Source organism: Pseudorca crassidens, chromosome 5 (genome assembly GCF_039906515.1).
Source record: "Pseudorca crassidens isolate mPseCra1 chromosome 5, mPseCra1.hap1, whole genome shotgun sequence".
NCBI classification, from domain to species: domain Eukaryota; kingdom Metazoa; phylum Chordata; class Mammalia; order Artiodactyla; family Delphinidae; genus Pseudorca; species Pseudorca crassidens.
Window position 1 is genome coordinate 94767386 of NC_090300.1, and position 21449 is coordinate 94788834.

At 40.0% G+C, this 21449-nt stretch overlaps 1 protein-coding gene across 4 annotated transcripts in view; it reads left to right on the plus strand.

Annotated features, from left to right (window-relative positions):
- Nucleotides 1-8338, plus strand: part of CD47 (CD47 molecule) — a 54460-nt gene extending 46122 nt beyond the window's left edge. For 2 of the 4 annotated variants that reach the window (XM_067738971.1, XM_067738968.1), the window contains exons 8-11: nt 4100-4131; nt 5505-5529; nt 6155-6187; nt 8091-8338. In XM_067738971.1, the coding sequence (XP_067595072.1) occupies nt 4100-4131; nt 5505-5529; nt 6155-6187; nt 8091-8095 (95 nt within the window). In that variant the 3' untranslated portion in view covers nt 8096-8338. The remainder of the gene's footprint in view (nt 1-4099; nt 4132-5504; nt 5530-6154; nt 6188-8090) is intronic. The other 2 variants (XM_067738969.1, XM_067738970.1) reach the window with 2 other exon arrangements.
- The last annotated feature ends 13111 nt before the right edge of the window (nt 8339-21449 follow it).

The window sequence follows — 21449 nt, forward strand, 5'->3', positions numbered from 1 at the left end:
AATTAATGGAGTAAAAAAGTCAGTCTTTCTGCTTTGCTTTAGGTAAACCTTATATGTTTCTAAAAATTAACATAGACTTTGAATTGTTACAGTCAAAGAATCCCCCACATGACTTGTATAGTACTTTCAAAGAAATGAACCTCAGCTTTTGCTGACTAATCATTGAGTTCAATTATTTTGTATATTTTTGCCCCCCTTTAATTAATGCTTATTAGATAAACAAGTAAAATACTTAACTAAAATTTACTTACCTTTAGTTTATGTGTTCATAAATCAGAGTTGTCTCCTCAATGAAATTTTCTTAGTTCAAGCCATAAAGCACAATTAAGACTTCTAAAGCAGAATGGCATTCATTTGTAGGCATTGTGAGTATCACATTATGAATGCTGATACAGATTCTATTTTCGTTGAGTCTTCTAATCACCATTTGTCTGGTTCTTGAAGATGACACTGCTGCTGATGTTGCTCCCTATGAATACTTGAGCACAGTATGTGACCTGCAGTGTCCATATAGCGTGATGTAGTATTAGGTGTCTTTGACTGATGGTCGGCTCTTTGTTCTTTTTCTTCCCTCCTTATCTGGATCACGCTCCCTTTTATTCCCATGCTCCCACATGCCTTCCATGTCTCACGAAGACCAGCAGGTCTGGAGATGCTGACTCAGTGGAAATAGGCATTGTCTAGCTGTTACCCCCTTGACCTTGCTCTCCCCCCTTCTCCACCGCTACATCCCTAAGAAGCCTGTGAAACCAGTATAATATAATTACAACCGTATTATTCTCACATCAAATTCAAAGTGAAACTGAAATCCTGGAAAGTTCCCCAGATTATTTTTTCTTTATGATAGTTTGACATATAAATATACCATATGTAAGTTAAGAATTTAGTCCAGTTTTATTTACATTTTGAGACTATTGTAAATTAACTATTCCAATCAACTTGTCTGATACCAGAGTTCAGAGGAATACCTTCAGTCAGTTAAAGGGCAAGAAGAGAAAAGGTACAGGAAAGTAGCTCTTTAGATACCGTGGTAGACTAGAAAAGTTGATGTGTTTTTCATATATAATCTAAATGTGTAAATCTGAGTATATATAACATTAAGGTTGCAAATTTGAGCATTTGTATCAGGAAGTAAAAATTGTAAATACTTCCAATGTAACTTTTACTTGTTGCAGAGGCTCTATTTTGGAAAAGTCTAAAGAGTGTGTCTTGATTTAAATGTAATAAAATCCTCAGATAGTTTTTTTTTTTAAAAAATCCAAGCTATCTTGGAGTAAGTTTATGTCCCTATGAGAGATTTAACTTTTATCATTTTCATTATTTCCCAGTTTAAATTTGTAGCCTTAATTATTACTTTAAACAGTAGGATTTTAAGTTTAATTTTCTCTGTTGTTCTTTTTAAACTGTGTTAGGATTTTTTGTTTGTTTGTTTACTGAAACATTAAATTTCATAAAATGAAATCAAGGGCTGAGAACAATAAGAATGTGAGAAAATATAGAAGATTACAAAGAAGTAACTAAACTCATTGAAGTTGGGTGTGTTACCTACGTAGGATGCCTATGTCCATTCTTCATAAGGGTCAATACTTTTTAATTTTCCTAAGCCATTGCTATCTAGTTAAGTATAAGGGAATATAGTCATGTTTTGATATGAATCAACATACTAGCAGTCAGAAACCATATTTACCACATCTCAGATATTTTAGAATGACATGAAATAGATATATAAAACTCAGTGATATTTTCTTCCCCCTTGTTGAGGAGAGGTGAATCTGGAATCAATAGAAAAAGTTGTCCCTGAAAATTCAAAACCTGGAAATATATTTATAGCATGGGTCAAGTGTTTCTGGGAGAGAAGAACAAATCCAGACGAAGCATTGCAAGTGAGCTCATATGGAATGCTTAAGGCTTGCGATTTAAAAATATATATATACATGGCTGTCAATGCCTTAGGCCCATGGTAGCAGCAGATAAATCACAATCATTCTTTAGTCACATAGGTCATATGCCTATTGGAGAGGATTAACTCAAGCAAAATTCACTTCTACACTGTTTGGTTTTATAATATTTGAGGGATCACAGCTGACTGGTGCCCTTTGAATCCCTGTTCTTTATAGATATCTTTGTTTCAGAATGGGCTAGCCAAATGTGATGTTCCTTGGACCTGAGAATCAGAACTCAGAAACTCTTCTTTACACATTATTAGGGTTATTAAAGGAGTTGCTTGGCGGTTCTTAATACTAATTCTGATAAATAATTTATGAGCTCGAAAATATAGCTCTAAAATCTTACCTCTGACCCTTCACATTGCCAATCAGAAATTTACATAGCTGTTCAGAGCTCTTTTCCTTGATAGAACGTAGACACAGGACGTGGTTTAGTTAAAGTAAGTTGTATATACATGTAACTATCATGATTGTCCCTAATAAAGTTGTGTAATTCTGCTTGGTTTATTTGGCAGGTTGCTAAATGTGATTTACCCATATTCCCAACACATTTCACTCCATAGTACTTTGAAAAGAGGTTCCCTTCTTGTTTGGTTGCAAGGACCAAACCACTCCCCAGGTGCCTCCAGTAAAGGAGATTTACTTTCAAGCCACACATGACACTAACAGAGATGGGAATCTCATGAGAGCAGATCTATAACTGGGCCTCACAGAGTACAGTAAGTAGTTTAGGAATTGGAAGAATCCAGTACATCTCTAAAGACTGAGTCATCATTTGCCCTCTCAGTAACAAGAGTTAGCGGATGCCCTCCTGCCAGTGTAGTTACTTGGTTCCTCTCTCTTTGGTTCTTTACCTGCTAGCCAGCTAGCTCATCCTCTCCTTAATGTTTTTATTTTTTTGATCCTATTCATGTCTTCTCACTGGTGTGTTTTCTTACCTTTGTCTCTAAGCTTTGTGCTTCTCTTTGCTTACTTTCTGTCTCCTTTTCACCTCTTTCCCTTTACCACCTTTCTAGTCTTCTTTCTGTGTCTCCTCTCCAGGTTCCAATGGGAGAGAGAAACTTTTCAGGCCAGTCCGTTGCCATTCCCCCCGTTGGAGGGAGCCTTACCTGCTTCTGACTCCTCTATAAATTGGCTTGGGTCAGGTGTCACCCGCATTTCCCATCAGTTTTAGAAGCTTGGTAGAGCGGACATGGAGGAGTGGTAGGACATAATTAGCACAGAAAACCAGAGCAGTTCTGGGGGCCTGCCTCAGTCTGCTCATAAGTAAATCCAGTGCCATCATCCAATCCAGAGACCGGTGGAACTGACTATCCAGTAGCATCACCTTCCTACAGAGTCACTCGCAGGATGTTGCCCCTTGATGCTTATATCTGTAGGACTCTGATTCTGTATTTAGGACTGGTTTTAGCTGCTCCGGGACCTTCTCACTTGGTTTTTGTAAGGAAGTTCTCTTTTCTTCCCTATGCAACTAGAGCGGTTCTTTTCCCTTTTGTCACTTTCTTCATGCCCTGTATTCCTTCATCTTCATTAACCAATCCATTGAGCAGCAGCGAAGGGTAACTTGAACATCTAAGAAGGGATCCAGAGAAGGGCTTGATTGTAACTAAAACTGGCTGCCTAGAATAATTCTCTACACTCAGAGGGATCTGATATTTTCTTTAGTTTGTTAGCTAGGTGGAGCTTTGAAAACTGGAAAGATGGAAGAAGAAAAAAAGAAGACTGGGCTACAGGGAACGAGAGCAGTGAGCTAAGGGTGGGCGATGGAGTGGTCATTGCCCTATTCTTTCCACATTCCAGCTGGGTCAAGTAGGCAGGGGTGTAGAGCCTACAGAGGGGCTGAGTCAATGCCAAAGTTTTTCCACCACAAAGTGTAACAAGTGGCTGATTTGGGGGGAGATATGGCATGCAAAATGAGAGAGTGTGTGTGTTTATTATTTGATCGGGGTGGACTATTTGCATCATTTTATTCTGTCGTATATAATTAAGAGTGTTCTGTATTTTTTCATAGTCTGTCAAAGCCAGAAATCTTTCAGTGGAGTTTCTGGCACCTTTAGTTTTAGCCGTAAACATTTTATCTTAAAATTAAACATAATGTAGCCTCAATTTCTTTCATTTATTAAATCCATTTTCTTATTTTTTAATTTCATCAGCTTCCAATCACAAGACTATACAACCTCCTAGGGTAAGTTAAAATTTCTTCAATGAATTGGGTATGGTCACTTGATGGTTTAGTCTGAGGAATGGTGATTGAGATGTTGAACCCCATTGCTCTCTGTTTGGTGTGACATAAAATTAAGAGAACACTGAAGTCATTTCATGACCTTTGCATGGATAGATCCAATCTATTTTAAAACTTCTGTTTGGTCATTTACTGGCAATGGGATAGAATAAATGATTCCTTAAGATTGTGCTGTCTTCTCACACCCAGAACTGAAAAGTTTATGTGTAAGAATAATGGTCGTTATCTGCGGAAGGAAGCCGATTCCAATATATTGCCTCACCTGTTGGATCCATTTGATGTGCCTATACAGAATGATATTTCAGGCTTAAAAATGAGGGAGAGAAGTTTATATTAAGTTGATTTCATTAAAAATGATAATCTATAAAGTAAATGGAAATATGGCCGAAAAATAGCTGTTCTGAATTGATTCATTTCCCTCCTTCCCCCATTTTATAAGCATTTTTCTTCCTGCAAACTGTACTGTAGTTTTTACTCTATCTTGGCTACCTTAATAAGCTACCTGAGAAAATTCCAAGAAAAGGAGCAAATTTAGGAGATACACTGAGAGGGATTAATGAGGGGGGGGTGAAAAAAACCTTTGTAGATAGAGACTCATCCTGGTGACAAGCACAAGAGCTACTTTATGGAAGTAAGATCTTGAAAGGACTGTATTGTACTCCTCTTCCTATAAAGGATTAATAATAGCTCTGTCTGGAACGCCAAAAGCAAGACTCCTGTCTGTGGCAGGAAGTGGAGATTACATATACCCCTAAAGCTGATAAGCCTCAACAGACGTGCTCGAGAGGCGAGGGAAGTGGGGTTGCACCTTACCCCAGGTGTTCACTCTAAAAACATTGGTGCCGTAGCTACACTGGTCACAAACAGCCCGAAGTTTTAAAAGTGCCTCTGTTAGACGTAATCCAGCCATTAGACCCTTAAATCATAACACTTTTGCTTTCCCTGTTACTGAGTTCAATTTGCGCGACTTGAAAATGATTGTTTTGTTCTCATCTCTGGCTTAATTGTATTATTTATTATGTTGCTATCTGTGTCTGTGCTTCTCAGTTAGGATTTCTTGAACTGAGAGAGGCAGAGTGGGGTGGGAAATTCTGCATAAAAAAAGAATATTAAGAGAAGAATTCAGTAATTATAAAACTAATAGCTAGACTTGGCAAGCTTTGCTTTTCTAACTAACTTTTATTGCTTTACTTTGGTTTTTGACTATATATATTCACTGTTTATCTATAGTTTAAATGTTAGCATATATAAATTTTAGTAGAAAAGGACATGAAATAAATTCTATTTTATGTAAATATATTTTAAATATTTTCCAGAAAGCTGTAGAGGAACCCCTTAATGGTATGTGGTTATTACAAATTTATAAATTCTTCTTGATCCATTACCAGTTCATAATAATTTGAATTGGTCCCCAAAGTAGTTAGAATGCTGTCTATGCCTTGGGAAGAATCTAGGTTTTTTTATTGCCTTAACCTCTCTTTTCTTGATTATTCATCAAGAATTAAGAGTATTGCTTTTGTAACATTTTCACCTCTGAGAAAAATGCACTGTTCTGTGTCTCTCCAGTAGTTGCTTGTGCTAGCCAGGTGATATCTGGGTGAGGGGACTGTTGCCTTTTTAATTGGCCAAGGTGAAATGTAACACCCCCGGTAGAGAAGAATCTCAGTTAATTTCAATTTCTAATTATAAATTTCAGGAAGACACAGGTTGTCATCTTGGAGTGAGACCAAAACATCTCACTTTCTTTCTCCCTAAATCTAGATCTGTATTCCCAACTTTGTGTCCCTTTGTGGAGCCTGTGGGTATGATCCACAGAAAGTCTTTTGTAACCAAATAATAACCTTAAAATTAATTTGGCTTTATAGCTGTGGAATAGTTGGCATGATATTACTGCATATTTGTTTGTCTAGAAATGATTTCTAATTGAGGAATCTTACTAACTGCTTGGCTTGTTACTAATTCTTAGCATTTAAAGAATCAAAAGGAATGATGAATGATGGTAAGTATAAAATGCACCTACAATTATAGGTCGGTTAGAATATGGACATTGAAAAGAAATAAAATTGATTCTTGAAAGTATGGCTTTTTTTAAATAAAAGGGACACTGTCAAATCATAAAGGCCTACATTTCTTGGTTTCTAAAACTTCAATCTACTCTGTTAAAAGTTGCAAAACTAGTAATATAAAAGCCGTAGGGTGTCACTAATCAGACTCACCAGTCTCACTGCTCACAACAAAGAGGAATTACTTCTTTTTTTAAAAAGGTATTTTTCAGATGCAATGTCTGGTGACTGTAACTTTAAAATGCTTTTTATACGACACTTAGATAATTTGGCACAAATCTTTATCATCTTGACAGGGTTTCTTTTGTGCTTGTGTGATTTTGTCGCATTTAACCCATGGAGACTTAATATCTCTGCTTTTCCAAACAGGAAGTGGGTTCTAACCTTTTGGGAAAGGATTTAAAAAGAGAGAGAGAAATGTTTAGTCACTTCAGCTCTTGGGAGGGGAGACTCTGGGCTAATAACTTCTAATTTTTATTGACTTTCAAAGACTATATTTATTAGTTCTTAAAGATAAGTAAGTCTGAGATATTGAGTGCTGTAAGCATTCATTTTGATTTTACCTTAACATGTTCTGATACTTTAGTTCTGTTAACATTTTAAAAACTATGTTTTCATTTTATTAAAACTTTCTTCATACCTTTGCTATTTACAGTCATTCCTTGATCATGTGAATAGTCTGCTTCGTATTTCACTGTTTAAAGTCTGTGACCTGCCTGCTCACCTCTACAGCAAAATGCAGCATTTATCTCAAGAGGCTATATTCCCCTGAGTGTAATTAATTTTTGCGTAAGATTAAAAACACGCTGACTGTGTCTAGTGGACTAAGTTTAAAACAATGCTTAGACTGTGTTCAGTAAGCAGTCACAGAATGATCCCACTTTTGTAACTTTGTGTCACAGCCTTTATTACAAAAAATGCATGCTCTGCTAACCGCTGCCCTCCTAAAAAAAACATGATTAGCAGGAATACATTAAATGGCGTTTAAGAAAGAACTGGTACCTGAAAGTGTGGCATGGTTTGTCCGTGTTTGCATTCTGGTGTTTTATTTTTTAATTTCGTTGTTTTTTTTTCCTTTTCTACTGTGGTGTTATTCCTTTGTGGTTGTATGAAAAAACTAAACACGTCTTCATTTTCAGAAAACCAGTAGGAGAACCTTGAGTGCCTCTTCCTTTGTTAATTTCCTTTAAGATGTGACTTTTTTTGCACCATTGTATCAGAAGTTAGACAGCAGTTTTTGCGTGTTCATAGCGCATGAAATCTATAATGACCTTTGAAATTCCCTTAATTTTGCTAATTTTTAGCTGTTCAGAATTTGTGGGTTTTTTCCAAATGTCTGTGGTGGGCTCTTCCTACTGACAGTGCACAATGCCCATAGTGTAACTGCCTTTTTGGTGAGTGAGGTTCCAGGTACCCTCTTGGGACCACAGTTCCATTTCCTCTCTCACTTATACCTAATCACATTTTTAATTCTCTTACCTTAAGTGAATGGTGTCGATCTAAAGTGAAAGTGATAGAATATTGTTCTAGGATAAATATCTTTTGCTTTGGAAGAATCAATGTCTCTTGGCTTCTCCACCAACCCAGCAAACGGAGATTATCAGATTTTGTTGGTTTTTATTTCCATTTGACATTGGCCTTTTACTTACTGCAACTAAAAAGGCTAATGATTTGCCTGGTTTATGTCTGTGACCTTTGCAAAGCTAAGATTAAATAATTTTTCTTTATTTTTAGATACCATATATCTGAAACGATTTTCAAATTTTAAAATACAGCAACTTGTTAAGGCATAGAAAATAGACATCATAGCAATTATATGTTCATTTTTCAATTTTCCAGAGTAATTGAAGTAAAGTGATGGACTCTGATTTGGAGAGTAGTACGACATGAAAGAAGTACACTTGTGTTTAAGCACCGTGGCCTTGATTCATTGTTTTGGAGAAGAAAACAAGAAAAGTAACTGGTTTCCATCTATGGGAAAAAGTAAATAATTGACCTTTCAATGATTGTTACAGTTAAGTTTTTATTCAAAGCATTTTTAATTTAGTTAATAAAAGAATTATGATCTGTGTTGTGTGCCCAATTGATATCCAGTTTTCTGTTGTTATTTTTATTCAATTAGGGGCAAAGTAGAGTGGGCAACTTACAAGAATGATGCCTTTCAGATCCTGGGGCCTCTTGACTGCAGGTCACCAGTTTAAATTGGTTCAAGGTGAAAATTTCCTGACACTAACCTGGTTACCCAGAGCTATCTATGAAAACTGTGGCTTCCGTCAAGCCTTAGAAAACTCAGGTTCACAGCCACTGTGGCAATTATGGTGTTAGCTGAATAATGTGTCTGCCACTTCCAGGTCAAGGGAATAACATTAAGCACAGACAGGAATTCAGTTGGGAACATCCGTGGGATGTGATACTGATGGGGATCATGGTCTTCATTCTTGGGGGTTGCCACTCACACATTGTTCCTTCAACATACAGTGTACCAGACCCTTTCCAGATTGAGGGTAATTTTACTGATGGATGTTTTCTTCTTTTCTTCACACAACCCTTTACATCCTGTCTTGTCCTTCTGTTATTTGCTTCTGCTGCTGTATGAGATGTAGCACTTTTTCTCCTCTTTGAACATGGTCCAGTGACACGGTAGCATCACTGCAGAAAGGAGCCAGACTTATTCTCAGAGAACTATGTTCACACTTTTCAGCAGAAATAGCGATGGTTGTAACATACGTATTCCCTTCCTCGGATTTGAAGGCACAATCTACAGTGTTTCTTCGCTTCTTTTCTGATCTGGGGCATGAAAAACCAAGATTGAGATTTGAACTATGAGTCTTCTGCATGGCAACATAATGTGTGTCACCGTCAGGCCAACAGGCCAACCCTGAACGGGTGATTTTATTACTGTTGTATCTGTGTTGCATGATAAACACCCCTCATCTTCCTCCTGTAGTCCTGCCTCATATTCACCTTACTCTAAGATTGAAAAGTAAAACAAAACCCACGTTTCCTACCCCCATTAGAAGAAAATTAACATTCTGACAGTTGTGATCGCCTGGAGTACTTTTAGATTATTAGATTTTCTTCCCTTGTGGGTGTGTGTGTGTATGCGCTCATGTATAAGATAGGCACATGTATCTTCTGTATGGACAACAGTGGGGTACCTACAGGAGAGCAAATGTTAATTTCATGCTTTTAGTGAAAACATTTAAAAACAAAGATCTTTATTGGGTGGACTTATATTTGATGTGAATATTTGATCACTTAAAACTTTTAAAAATTCTAGGTAATTTGCCAAGCTTTTTGACTGCTCACCAATGCCCTCTAAAAATACTAGTTATTCTTCCTGTTTGTGTAATAAGACATTCATATGTGTAGTTGCATTATCAATAGTTATTTCTTAGTCCACTGAATGTTCCCACGTGCCTCTTTTATGCCAAATTCCTTGTCATATTTTACGTTGGGACCAAGTGGTTTGCCCGTGGCAAACCAAAATTTATAACCTGCTGATGCCTCAGAAAAGTGAACACACTATGAAGACAGCTCTTCTTAAAGAAAAAAAAACGTTCTTCCCTAATTGTGTTCCTGTCCAAAATATTCTCATACGTAGAGGGAGCTGTATTCCTTTATACAAATTTGGTGGCTCCCTCTGCTCTTTCTCCTTCTGAAAATATTTATATTTCACTAATATTGTTTGTTCCTTTAGAAATCAATTTTGATGAAAGGAGGGCAAAAGCAGTTGGACTTGAAAAAGATCCAAATTCCTATTCTCTATTAAGAAAAAGTCAGGTCTGAAATCTTTATAGTAAACTTTTTTATGAACCAAAGTTGAACCTTTAATACGTAGTCAGCTCTCATTGATTTGGGGTTCAGTCTTGGAACTTATCCATCCTTCGTGTTCTCTTTAACACTGCCTGTCTTTTGAGGCATTCACTGCCCTAGACAACACACAGAGGTAGCAGGAGAAACGCCAGATGAAGTCCACCCTTGCTGTTCCTCGTCAGCTTCTCTGGAAAAGGGACCCACAGCAGCAGGAACCCTCTTACTTGGGCATCGTTGGGCCAGTTCATTCTCTTTAAATTAGACTTATAATGGCAGGAAGTTTTCTGTCACACCAAATTAAAGTTGCTAACAATGTTTTGAACATCATACATCTGTTCCCCCCATAATCTGCTTTTTCACTTAGTGATCCCAATTTTTCCATCGACTCTTCCATCCAGTTTCATTTACTGTATGTTCTCAGCGTGACACCATTTGTCATTTTGGCAACAAACCTTTCCAACCTTTTCGGCCAAATCAAATTTCTTTCTCCTTCAAAACATCCTCCCTCCCTTCCTCCCTGACTGGCTCTCCTTTGCGATCTGTGCCTATCTGTCCAGCTGCCTCTTTCATCTCTTACTTACCTTTCCTAGTACTTCACGTGTCTCTGCCTAACTTTGTTGGGGTTTTGTCTTGCCTCTTGTTCAATTAAAAAATTCCTCCGTACATAACAAGAGGCTTTTTTTTTTTCCCTTCCTTTCTCTTCCTGCAGTGTTTTACATATATTAGACGCTCATTCCATAAGTTTGATGACTGAGAGCAGGCTGTGTTTAGACTTCCCCGTGTTTGTAAGAGGGTGAGCTAGCGAGTTTTCTTTTTAGACAAATTTCACGTGCTCTGAAAACCTTCAAAGGTGACGATTTTTTTCACCTGGAAACCCCAGGTTCAATCTGTTAAAATTTCTGAGAATGTCAGAATGAAAATAATGGAGCTATCCCATAGTTGGGAGTATTGCTCTTTTCAAGATGCTGTAGTCAGTTTAGTAAGTGACCAACCAAATTGTGGTTTGAGTTACAATAAAGCTTAAAAAGTGGTGAGTTTATTCCTCCTTCTCATTAATACGAATTAAGCTCTATATCACCTAGATTTCTCTTGTCCTAACATGGGTATTCAAAAATGACATCTGTGGTGTATGCGTGGAATGGCATACCCCTTTATTTACCCGTTGGTGGAAACTAGAGAAATGATTGTTGGGCAACCCTTTATCTTTTTATTGTGTGTCGTTTGATGGAGCGTTTGTTTAAAAACATTAGTTTTACATGTGTCATATTTTCAAAATCACTGACTGCCATCACCCACTGGGGTCCTTTGTTAAGTCATTTTCTGTGGCTAATAAGGAGGATCCAGGTAACTTTTAAGAGATGCGCAGCGAACAGGAAGTTTTCCTGTCTTTGGCTTTCGACAGCTCTTAACATTTAAGACCAGCTTTTCCATAAATTTAGCCTTTTGGAAAAAAAGAGAGCATTCGTAATAAACTTCTCTGTAAGGCAACATCAGTGGAATCTTAAAAGTGTTGTTGTCAGCGTTGGTGAGAGAGGGAAGCATTTTTGTTTCTATTAAATGGAGCATTATTTACAAAAAGCCATTGCTGAGAATTAGATCCCACACCATAGAAATATCCATTAACCATTCTAAAGAAAACTCCAGCGTTGCTATGTGCAAAATCCTCTCTTGGGGGCTTTCTCCCATAGCAATGAAAGGTGTGCTATTTGTCAGCCATTTTTTGCAGTGATTTAAAGACCAAAGTTGTTTTACAGCTGTGTTACCGTTAAAGGTTTTTTTTATATGTATTAAATCAATTTATCACTGTTTGAAGCTTTGAATATCTGCAATCTTTGCCAAGATACTTTTTTATTTAAAAAACATAACTTTGTAAATATTACCCTGTAATATTATATATACTTAATAAAACATTTTAAGCTATTTTCGTTGGGCTTCTTTCTATCGCTGCTTCAGCAGACCACAGGCGCATTACCGAGAAATTTAGTTTATCAATGTATTTTCGAGTCCATATCCTAGGTAACAATGCAAAGGATGACTTAAAATATTAATTTATAAATTCTTTTTGAAAGTATAACAATATCCAATAAGTAAACTTTTGATCAGAGCAAAGTTTTAATTAAAACTTCTAAGCAAGTCCAATGCATTAATTTTCCCCCTGGTAGAGTGAAAACATCACTTTTCTAGTCCCGGCTGTACTACTGACTAGCAGAGGACCTCAGCAAGGCACTTACCTGCCTCTCAGTGTGCCTCCTTATCTGTAGAACGAGATAAGCCTCTTCAAGACTGAAATGTACATTGAAATGGTTCTCCACTTTAATTGGTTACCAGTTAGGACTATGTTGATTGCAAATGAAAGTAAACCTAAATCGAAGAAAAGTGGGATTTATTGGCTAATACAGCTGAAAATTTAGACGTACAGCTGGCTAGTGGGTCTCCAAGCAGCGTCCTCAGGATCAGCGTCTGTCCAGCTTTCAGCTTTAGTCTCTCTCCTCCCTGTTGCCTTCCTTCAGAGATTGCGTGTGATGGCAGAATGACTGACCTCAATCCCAGACCCACCTTCTCCTGAGTTCAGGGAGGGTAGAGGGGAGAATAAAAGAGTGCCTCCCCCTTTCTGAATAGTCCCATCCACCCCAGATTGCAGCTCGCTTCTCTGCCTGGGCCATGCACCTCTCGCTCAGCCACTGAGGCTGAGCATCTCTGACACCCCGACTGGGCCAGCCTGAGCCACATGTCTGTCTGGCCTGGAATGGAGTTGTGGGTTCCATCTGGGGCGGGGTTGGGGGACAGAGTGGGAGTTAACTGAAGCAAACTCGGGATTGTAGCCGGATTGAGATGGCATTAGGTTTTAGGCACCTTCCTTGCAGGTATGTACTCGGATTCTGCATTGTATGTGTGATCGTAAACCATTTGAACGGAAAATAATATTTGGCGGCAAAGGACCGCCTCATTCCTTACCTCGTAGGCAATTCAATTTTTATGCATTTATGCGGACTTTTTTTCACTCTCAGCAGGAGTAACTAATGAAGTTCAGAAAGCATTTACTATCCTGCCTCCTGCACGGAAAGCTGTTCTGTGTAGCACAGAACTGCACTCAACCTGATTCGAACTCCCACGGAGGTGTAGGCTTCCAGATGCAAATGGATTTCATTTTTGCGCAGCAACATTTCCAGCTCAAGGGCTCAAGTTTGACAGCTTTAGAAAATAATGGATTATGGTAACACCATCCACGCAGGACACGATTTCACCAGTAGCTCAGAGATTTCAGCACAATTTACAGTGTTTGGGGTTAGAAGTGAGACTGTGCCGGAACTATACCCCCAGTGTTTAGTTTGAGTATTTAAGCTTCATGCTCAAGTACCCATCCATCAGATCAGAGGGAAATGAAGTGTATTTAACCCTAAGTTATGGATAATTGGATTGATTATTTAATGCCGAAGATAGCACTGCAGACTGCATAGAAGTGATCATGGATTTAATCACTAGAACTCCACTTATTCAGCAGTCATTTATTGATTTAGTCATTTGGCTGTAAGACGGCAGCTTTTCAGCTCTGTTAATAGTCACTTGTGGAAGACCAGGTATCTTTTCCCAATTTGGATGATGAGGAATGCTTGGTAAAGAGTCCAATTTGAAAAGAAAGTGGTTTATAGTTCTGAACCCGCCATCCGATGTCAATCTGGAGGTCAGATAGCAGGTGAGTTCGGCAGATTTACAAACCTGCAGCTGCCGTTCTCTTACCGATGTTGTAACACCATGGCACAGTACCAGGCGCTGGGAGCCTCCTCTTAAAATACTCTTATTGGGACTTCCCTGGTGATGCAGTGGTTAAGAATCTTCCTGGGCTTCCCTGGTGGCGCAGTGGTTGAGAGTCCGCCTGACGATGCAGGGGACACGGGTTCGTGCCCCAGTCCGGGAGGATCCTATATGCCGTGGAGCGGCTGGGCCCGTGAGCCATGGCCGCTGAGCCTGCGCGTCCGGAGCCTGTGCTCCGCAACGGGAGAGGCCACAAGAGTGAGAGGCCCGCCTACCGCAAAAAAAAAAAGAAAAAAGAATCTTCCTGCCAGTGCAGGGGACAAGTGTTCGAGCCCTGGTCCAGGAATATCCCACATGCCGCGGAGCAACTAAGCCCGTGCGCCACAACTCCTGAGCCTGCACTCTACAGCCCGCGAGCCACAACTACGGAGCCTGTGCGCCACCACTACTGAAGCCCACACCCCCTAGAGCCCGTGCTCCGCAACAAGAGAAACCACCGGAATGAGAAGCCCACGCACTGCAACAAAGCGTAGCCCCCCTCACCGCAACTAAAGAAAGCCCGCACGCAGCAACAAAGACCCAACACAGCCAAAAATAAATAAATTTATTTAAAAAAAATACTCTTATTTAATCATAGACCTGCCTTCCAAAAAAGACAACTATCATATGCTTCCTGATTTTCTTTGCATTGCCTGAAAAATTCCTCAAGGTTAAACTGACAACATAATATCTGGTGGACTTCCATTCTAAACAAATGGATTGTTTGCAAAGTTTAAGCACATTTGTTTAAAACATGGATTTTATCTTCCATGGAAGCGCTCTACTTATTCATTTTAAAAATAAATGGTAATTAATTCTTCAGGTCAGTCCATAAAGACTTTCTGAGTCATTTTTATTAAAAGCATTGTTTGTTGGGGGGGGCGGGGTACTGTGGTTAGGCTGCATTATGGGTGAAGTGAACTTTTGTGTACATACCAATCATTGTGTAGATTCTGTGGGGAAATTTTTCTCTCGTGCTCTCATGTTGAGGGCAAGTGGAAAGTACTGGAACCTTTGCTTTCCCCACTGCTACGCCTCTTTCCCAGCAGTTGTAGGAATAGCTGCCGCACCGCCTCAGGCGCGAGCCCTGGGCTGGAACACCTCCAACTGCACCTCCCAGGTAGCTTATTCTAGGGATGCTGCTCACCTTCTGGGGAGTTTACACTCCCAGCTCAACCAGATATTTTTTTAATGTAATGTTTGTAAGTCTCCTTGTAAGTCAGAGGATGCATATATTTGGTTACCCCAAGAAACCTTTCTTTATTGCAATGTTACCAGTTGTTCAATTCTCACAGTTGAATTGGTAGGCATATATGTTGGATTTTTAAAACTTCAGCCTGAATTCAATAGAACCCATGTCTCCTCATATCTTTAGCTATATGCCTAGCTATAAACGGGGAGTGATTCTGGTGACAACTATTACTAAGTGGAACAGAAAATATTTCCCTGGGTCCTATGCAGGAATATATTTGAAAGCATCAACAAGTATCAGTTCTCACTCCCATTCAAAGAAAGTTGTTAGAAAATTATAGAATCTTTCTTTAAGCTTTAAGCTGATGGACGGATTGTGGGGCATTTAGTAATTGCCTTAAAATAATTGTGCTCGAAATTATACAAAACAACTTTTTCAGAAGCTCAAGTTTAGTAAAATTAAATGCTCTCGTATTAATTTTATATCTCTGAAAAAGTATTCGATACAGTCTCCCGGAAAATATTTGGCTAAAATGTTTGGCTGGAATAGTCACCAAATATCATTTTGGGGCCTTCTGGCTAGAATCATTTTCTTTACTGTGTGAATAGACTAGGCTTAGTAGAGACCAGTCAGCTCTTTGCCTCCCTCCTCAAAGGAACTGGGATTCTCCAAAGAGTCATAATATAAAGTGATAGGAAGGTCTCAGAACAGATTTTTCCTGAGCGACTGGGTCCCCTGAGAGGCCACTCAATTTCTTTAACAGACGTTAATGAGACCAGCGATCCCCACCTGAGCCAGTTACTTATTTATGTGACTCCTCTAGCTCCTCAAAGGATTTGAAGCGCCCCATTTGGGTCAGGTATGCTTACACAGAGAAAAGCTGCTTTGCATGATCACAACCACTTGAGCGCCTGTCACAGATAGGCGTGGGAGTGGAGGAGAGCAGGGCAACCGCTGGGTATAGACAGCAGCACCTTGCCTCTAAACCTCTTGCTCAAAGCGACTTCACGCGGAGGCCAAGAGATAAATTTATTCACATAAAGCCCAGTTTTATATTTTTCCCCTGAGAAGCAAAGCCACCATCATAATTTTCACTATATGTAGAAAACAAATTTATATTAAAAACAAAAACAAAAATACCCAAGTCAATAACATTCTAAGAGCCTGGATGCTGTCCAAGTGAACCTGGCAATGACACAGGTGCCGATGGGAACAACATTTTACGAGGCTACCTTCTCTGGTCCTCCTGGGGATCTTTAGTCTTCAAATTGGCGATAAAAATAAGGTTTGATCTCTCGAGATGAGGAGAGAGACAGCAGCATGTATTCTTCAAAAGACTCAAATAGATAATAGATTTTTTTTTTAAAGCTGTGGCTGAGTGTAACTTATAGTTTCAAAGGGCTTTTTTTTTTTTAATGATATCTTTGCAAGCAATAGTAAAGAAATCTAGAACCCCCTGGGGTGACGGTTAGAGTCCTGTCAGGGATTTAGATCTAATTATTAGCCTGAAAGTAAAGAAGAGAAAGAACCGGCCAAGTGTCAGCCTGGAAAATAATAATAGCTGGTGGTGTTCAGCGGCCTAGTCATTAGTGCCTTAAAGGATAGTTCAGCAAATTTATTCTTACCCTGGAAAGAAGGCCACAGAGGTTTCAGTGTTTTCTGACAATAGTTCCTTTTTCTGTGGAGTAGAGATGCTGCCTATGCGTCTAGATTTCATCTCTTCTGAGGACCTGGTAAACCTTGCAGCCGGCTCCCCAAGCAGGAACTTAGAGGAGCGGCAACATGCACAGAGGCAGAGTGCCCACGCCCTGCGCTTCACCAGCTGTGTGACCCTGTGCAAGTAACTTAACTTCTCTGGGCCTCTGTGTCTTTGTTTTACAAATGAAGCTGACGAAAGATAATGCGTGTGAAGTATTTAGCACAGTACCTGGCCCAAGATAAGCACTCAGGAACTGTCAACTATTTCTCTTTTTCCTCTTCTTATTAAACTTTTGCCCAGAAGGAAAAAACTTAGCATGATAGTCTAGAGATGAACATAACATATGCTGGAATTTGGATTTACCTATGTTGGGCTATTACCAAAAAAGCAAATCAAACATAAACTGAATTGGTGTAGAAACTAATGCAATTGCTGCTACACTGCAGACCTGATTCCTCCAAGCACAGCGTTCTGTTAGGACACCTTCTGGTTCCCTCAGTGAAACAAGAGGGCAGGAGGTGACATTAGAGAAAGGCAACGGATGAGTGGATTTGCCCTTTCCTGGAATGGAAGACGGGAGCTTGTCCTCATAGCACATGGAGTCTTTGGAACCCGCTTCTCCTGCCAGCAATACTCAAGTCACCCATTTACTCATTCATGTCAGGGGCTGATGCTCAAGGCTCTAAAAACGTGTTAAGAGCAGGCCCTCTAATCACTGTAGATAGAATCTGATGGAGAATGTAGAGCCTTTAGGCTAATAACTAGCAGACACTAAATCCAAGTACACAGGAGTGAAAGTTGATGTTGAAAATACTGAGTCCTGGTAAATATTCTTTCACCAATGCACGTATTTCAGTCGGAAGTTTTGATCAGGCTTAGGTTATATGTAATCAGCTCACTCTCTTCTCTAAAATGATTAGAGCCTCTGCTCCACCAGTGCTCCTGGGTGTCTATAGAAAGCAAAACAGGCAGCTGGAGACGTGCTGTGAATTGGAAGTGGCTTCTATTTATTCCTTCTCCACCTACTCATACGGCCACGGGTGATGCCCAGTTCAAGGGGGAATCAGAAGCCAAGTGGGGCTGCTTGGCTGAAGTCCTCTGAGTGGAGTGCAGAACCTGCTTCAGAGAGCGCTTGATTAAAGGCCCCCGATTCATTTGAAGGATTAGTTTTCTATTAAGCCTTGGACGCTGAGACTATTATATACTTTCCACAGAGAGGGAATCTGAACTATCCTCATATGTCATGTTTCAACTCCTGACTCTTGGCCAGAGGTGTGTAGTGAATCAATATGTCACAGTCCATTAAGGTATGTTGCTGTTTATGTTGTTGGGGGTTTAGAGATGCAATAACTATGCAGGAGTCTTTTCTTAGTCTGTCATCTGTCTCTGAGGGAACAAAAAGGAATGCAGAAAGCCAATCACAGAACCATAATTATATCAGAAAGGGGGCACTTGTGTCCTTCATTAGGAACATTTCCATTCCGTGCTTCCCAATGAAGAATCTTTTATAGACACCTCCCTCTCATTTCTTCTTCCAAACCAATTCCTCAATTCCTTCCACCCGGAATTACAGTATACTGTGAGTCATGACATTATTGATGAGTGTTCAGTAGGAAGGATGTTCTGAGCAGTGAAAAATATAAAAATAATTGGTTCTACACTGGAATTAATGGTGAAACCAGGAAGATAAACACAGAACAATTAACTGCATCCAAGCAAGATTATCAAGAGTATTGCTCTATGGAAAGAAAGAAAAAATCAACAGCATTAGTGAAAATTAAGCAATATCTTAGTGGAACTAGTAAATAAATAAATATATCTATATTTTTAATTAAAAGCAAGACTCAATTATGTCTCATTTCTTACTGAGCTGCTTAAATCAAGAAAGTCTAATGTTAAATGAGAAAATCAACTCAGGATACCTTTTCATCTGCATTTAATTAAGACTTCTGTGTCTCAGACAAGCTTTTGAGACAGGTAGTAACAAGCGTGTACTTAGGAGTCTCATGTGAACTCCCCTCAGCTTCCAGTTTACAGGTCTCTAGATTTCCAGTTTGGGTACAGAAATCTCCTAAGTATTGTGACTGTAAAGCTACTTCCTCTATAACCTTCGTTTTGTGATTCTGATGAAATGATACTATATCAAACTAATATAAGCAAAGCCTGTACTATAGTTAAAATTATTGGTATGTTCTTTTTTCTAGTAATAAAAGCAACACAGAAATGGTCAGCAAAGTATTTACTTGAGGTTCTGCTTCAATTCAACTCAATTTCCTGGAATGTTCTAGGTATCACAGTAAGCATTAAAGATCAGATTTGGGGAAGAAGACAGATTTGGGAGGTTGTCCCCATCTGCGTTGTCTAAACACTTCTCCATATTCTTCTAAGTTTTTTCTCTCCACCTGCTAAGAACCCAAGGTGAATTTAAGTTACTCCTCTTTGCTGAGTTTAGTGACTGTCTGCTCCTAGGTGATGGGGTTGGGGTAGGGGCAGAAGGTCCTTTCCCCAGAGGTGCCTGAAAAGGGAGTGCCCTGAAGATTCCAGTGGGGCCTGTCGGCGAGCACGCGGAGGAGGACGTAACCGAGTCTGGCCCTCGGGCTGCGTGTGTGACCCTTTCTAAATCATTCGGTGCTTCATGTCCCCTCACTTGACAGGAATATCGCCAGGACTGGTGAAAAGGCAAGTGAGATAACTGTCAAATACCTCAAAACCCTTGTAAGAAAGATGCTGTGGTATAAATCAAAGTCATTTCTTATTTCACTATTTATTATGCAAATCTCTTCCTTTTCTTCTTCATCTCACAAGGTCTTTTTTCATCTTTCATGAATGCCATCACTCACTGGCTTCCACCCTGGGAAATAACATTATCGGCAACTATTTATCAAGCCAGGCACTGTGCAAAAGCCTAAGAAAGTAGCCGGGATTACACAGACAGTCCCTCCAGGGTGGGGTATATATTTAGAAAGTTTCTCACTTTCTCTGACCCTTGATCCCCTCATTTGTAACATAGGAAAAAAAGTTTTTAAAATAGATATCACACCTTCAAGAAATATTTTGAGAACTACATGAGACGAGGTATGTAAGTGTCTAGTGTCATATAACTAGGAGTTTAATAATGTTACTTCCCCCACCCCCATCATAAGCAGGAAAAGAAAAAAAAAACTAAATTCACACATTTCCCCATTTCGTAACAAATTTTTTAATAGGTTGTTGTTGGAAAGAAAGTTGAAGCTCTTGATTTTTTTAAAAGAATGCATCATTTAGGATGAAATAGCAGATCACAGGTTAGAAATCACAGGACCAGCAATCTTCAAGTCACTCTTTCCCTCCCAGGATACATTCCATCAGGGGAAGCAAATCCTTCGGCTGAGTGAGAAGTGTGTGGATTTGAATCTCAAGCAAGTGGAGCCCTCTGAGCGGGGGGATGGAGCGAGAGGCCTTGGGAGATGTGCAGCCCGAGTCTTCGCAGAGCCCGAGCTCGCCTCCCTTGTGGGCCTGGGGGAGCAGCTCTGTGAGCTAGTGAGACCAGTGGGTGAAACACCTCTGCCAGGGCTGCCTGCAGGTCGAATTTGCCTTTCAGGACCTAACAGGCTCCACGGGCATGGGTGCCCACAGACCCTGGCGACAAAATAAGCAAGAATCCTTTTTTGGATGGATCTCAGGTGAATTCTGCTCACTTTCAGGAGAGAAATTTTCCCCCTCCTCCAAATTTTCCCCCTCCTCAATTTCCCTCTGGCCTTCCCCACTTTTCCCAGCCTCAGCTCTGAAGTTCACCATTTATGCAGCGCCAACGCCCAATAACCTCCAAAGAAGGTCTGGAGGGGTGAGTGTACCCAGTGCGGGCAGGGGCAGTGCACGACAGTAAACAGTGTTGGGCATTGAGACAGGAGGCCTAGGATCTCATCCCTTGGCTGTCTGTCATGCATGAGATGTGGACCCCAGGGAGGTGGCGGGAGATTTCTGCATCTCTGCTTCTTTATGTGTAAAGTGAGGGGCTTGACCTCGATGCCCGAAGGGCTCACCCTAGCGCTACTGGTCTGTCATCTCTCCAAGAAAGTCAGTGAGGACAGCTGGACAGTGTTTCTTCTTTAATATCACCCCAGGAGAGGTCAGGAGGTGGCCCACAGAAGAGGCCAGCACCTCAGGGTGATAGAAAGACCCCAGGAAAGAAATTCTGCTGAGTAAAGGAGATTGTACCACTATCCAGCCTGCACCAGCCTCCTGGCATCCCCTAAGGACACAAGGCCCAAGTCAAGGTCAAAGACATAGCTCCCCTGGTCACTGAGGATTCCAGAGCCTCCCAACGTCCCAGCTTCTTGGAAGGACACGTGGAATGTTAAATTTGGAATAATTTAGCAAGAACACTTCAAGATTCAAGTACTAGGCAGAAGGTGGGATACAAATGGGCCACAGGCAGGTAGGTTTTATTTGGTGTACACAAAGTTTTAAACCACATTTGCACTATTAAAAGAAAAGGAGAAAAAACAAAACAGCAAAACCAGGAGGTTCTACATTTTTTAAAAATCTGGATTTCCAGCATTTGTTAATAAACACAGTAGAAGATCTGGCCATACTGGTCCCCATGCCCACCCCCCAGTGAGGGGCTGTTGTTGCACAGTTTCCCGAGTTTCCACAGCTCCTTCCGCAGGTGCAACTTGAGCCTGTAGTTTAGTATTGTGCTTGGAGTTGTGAAATAATT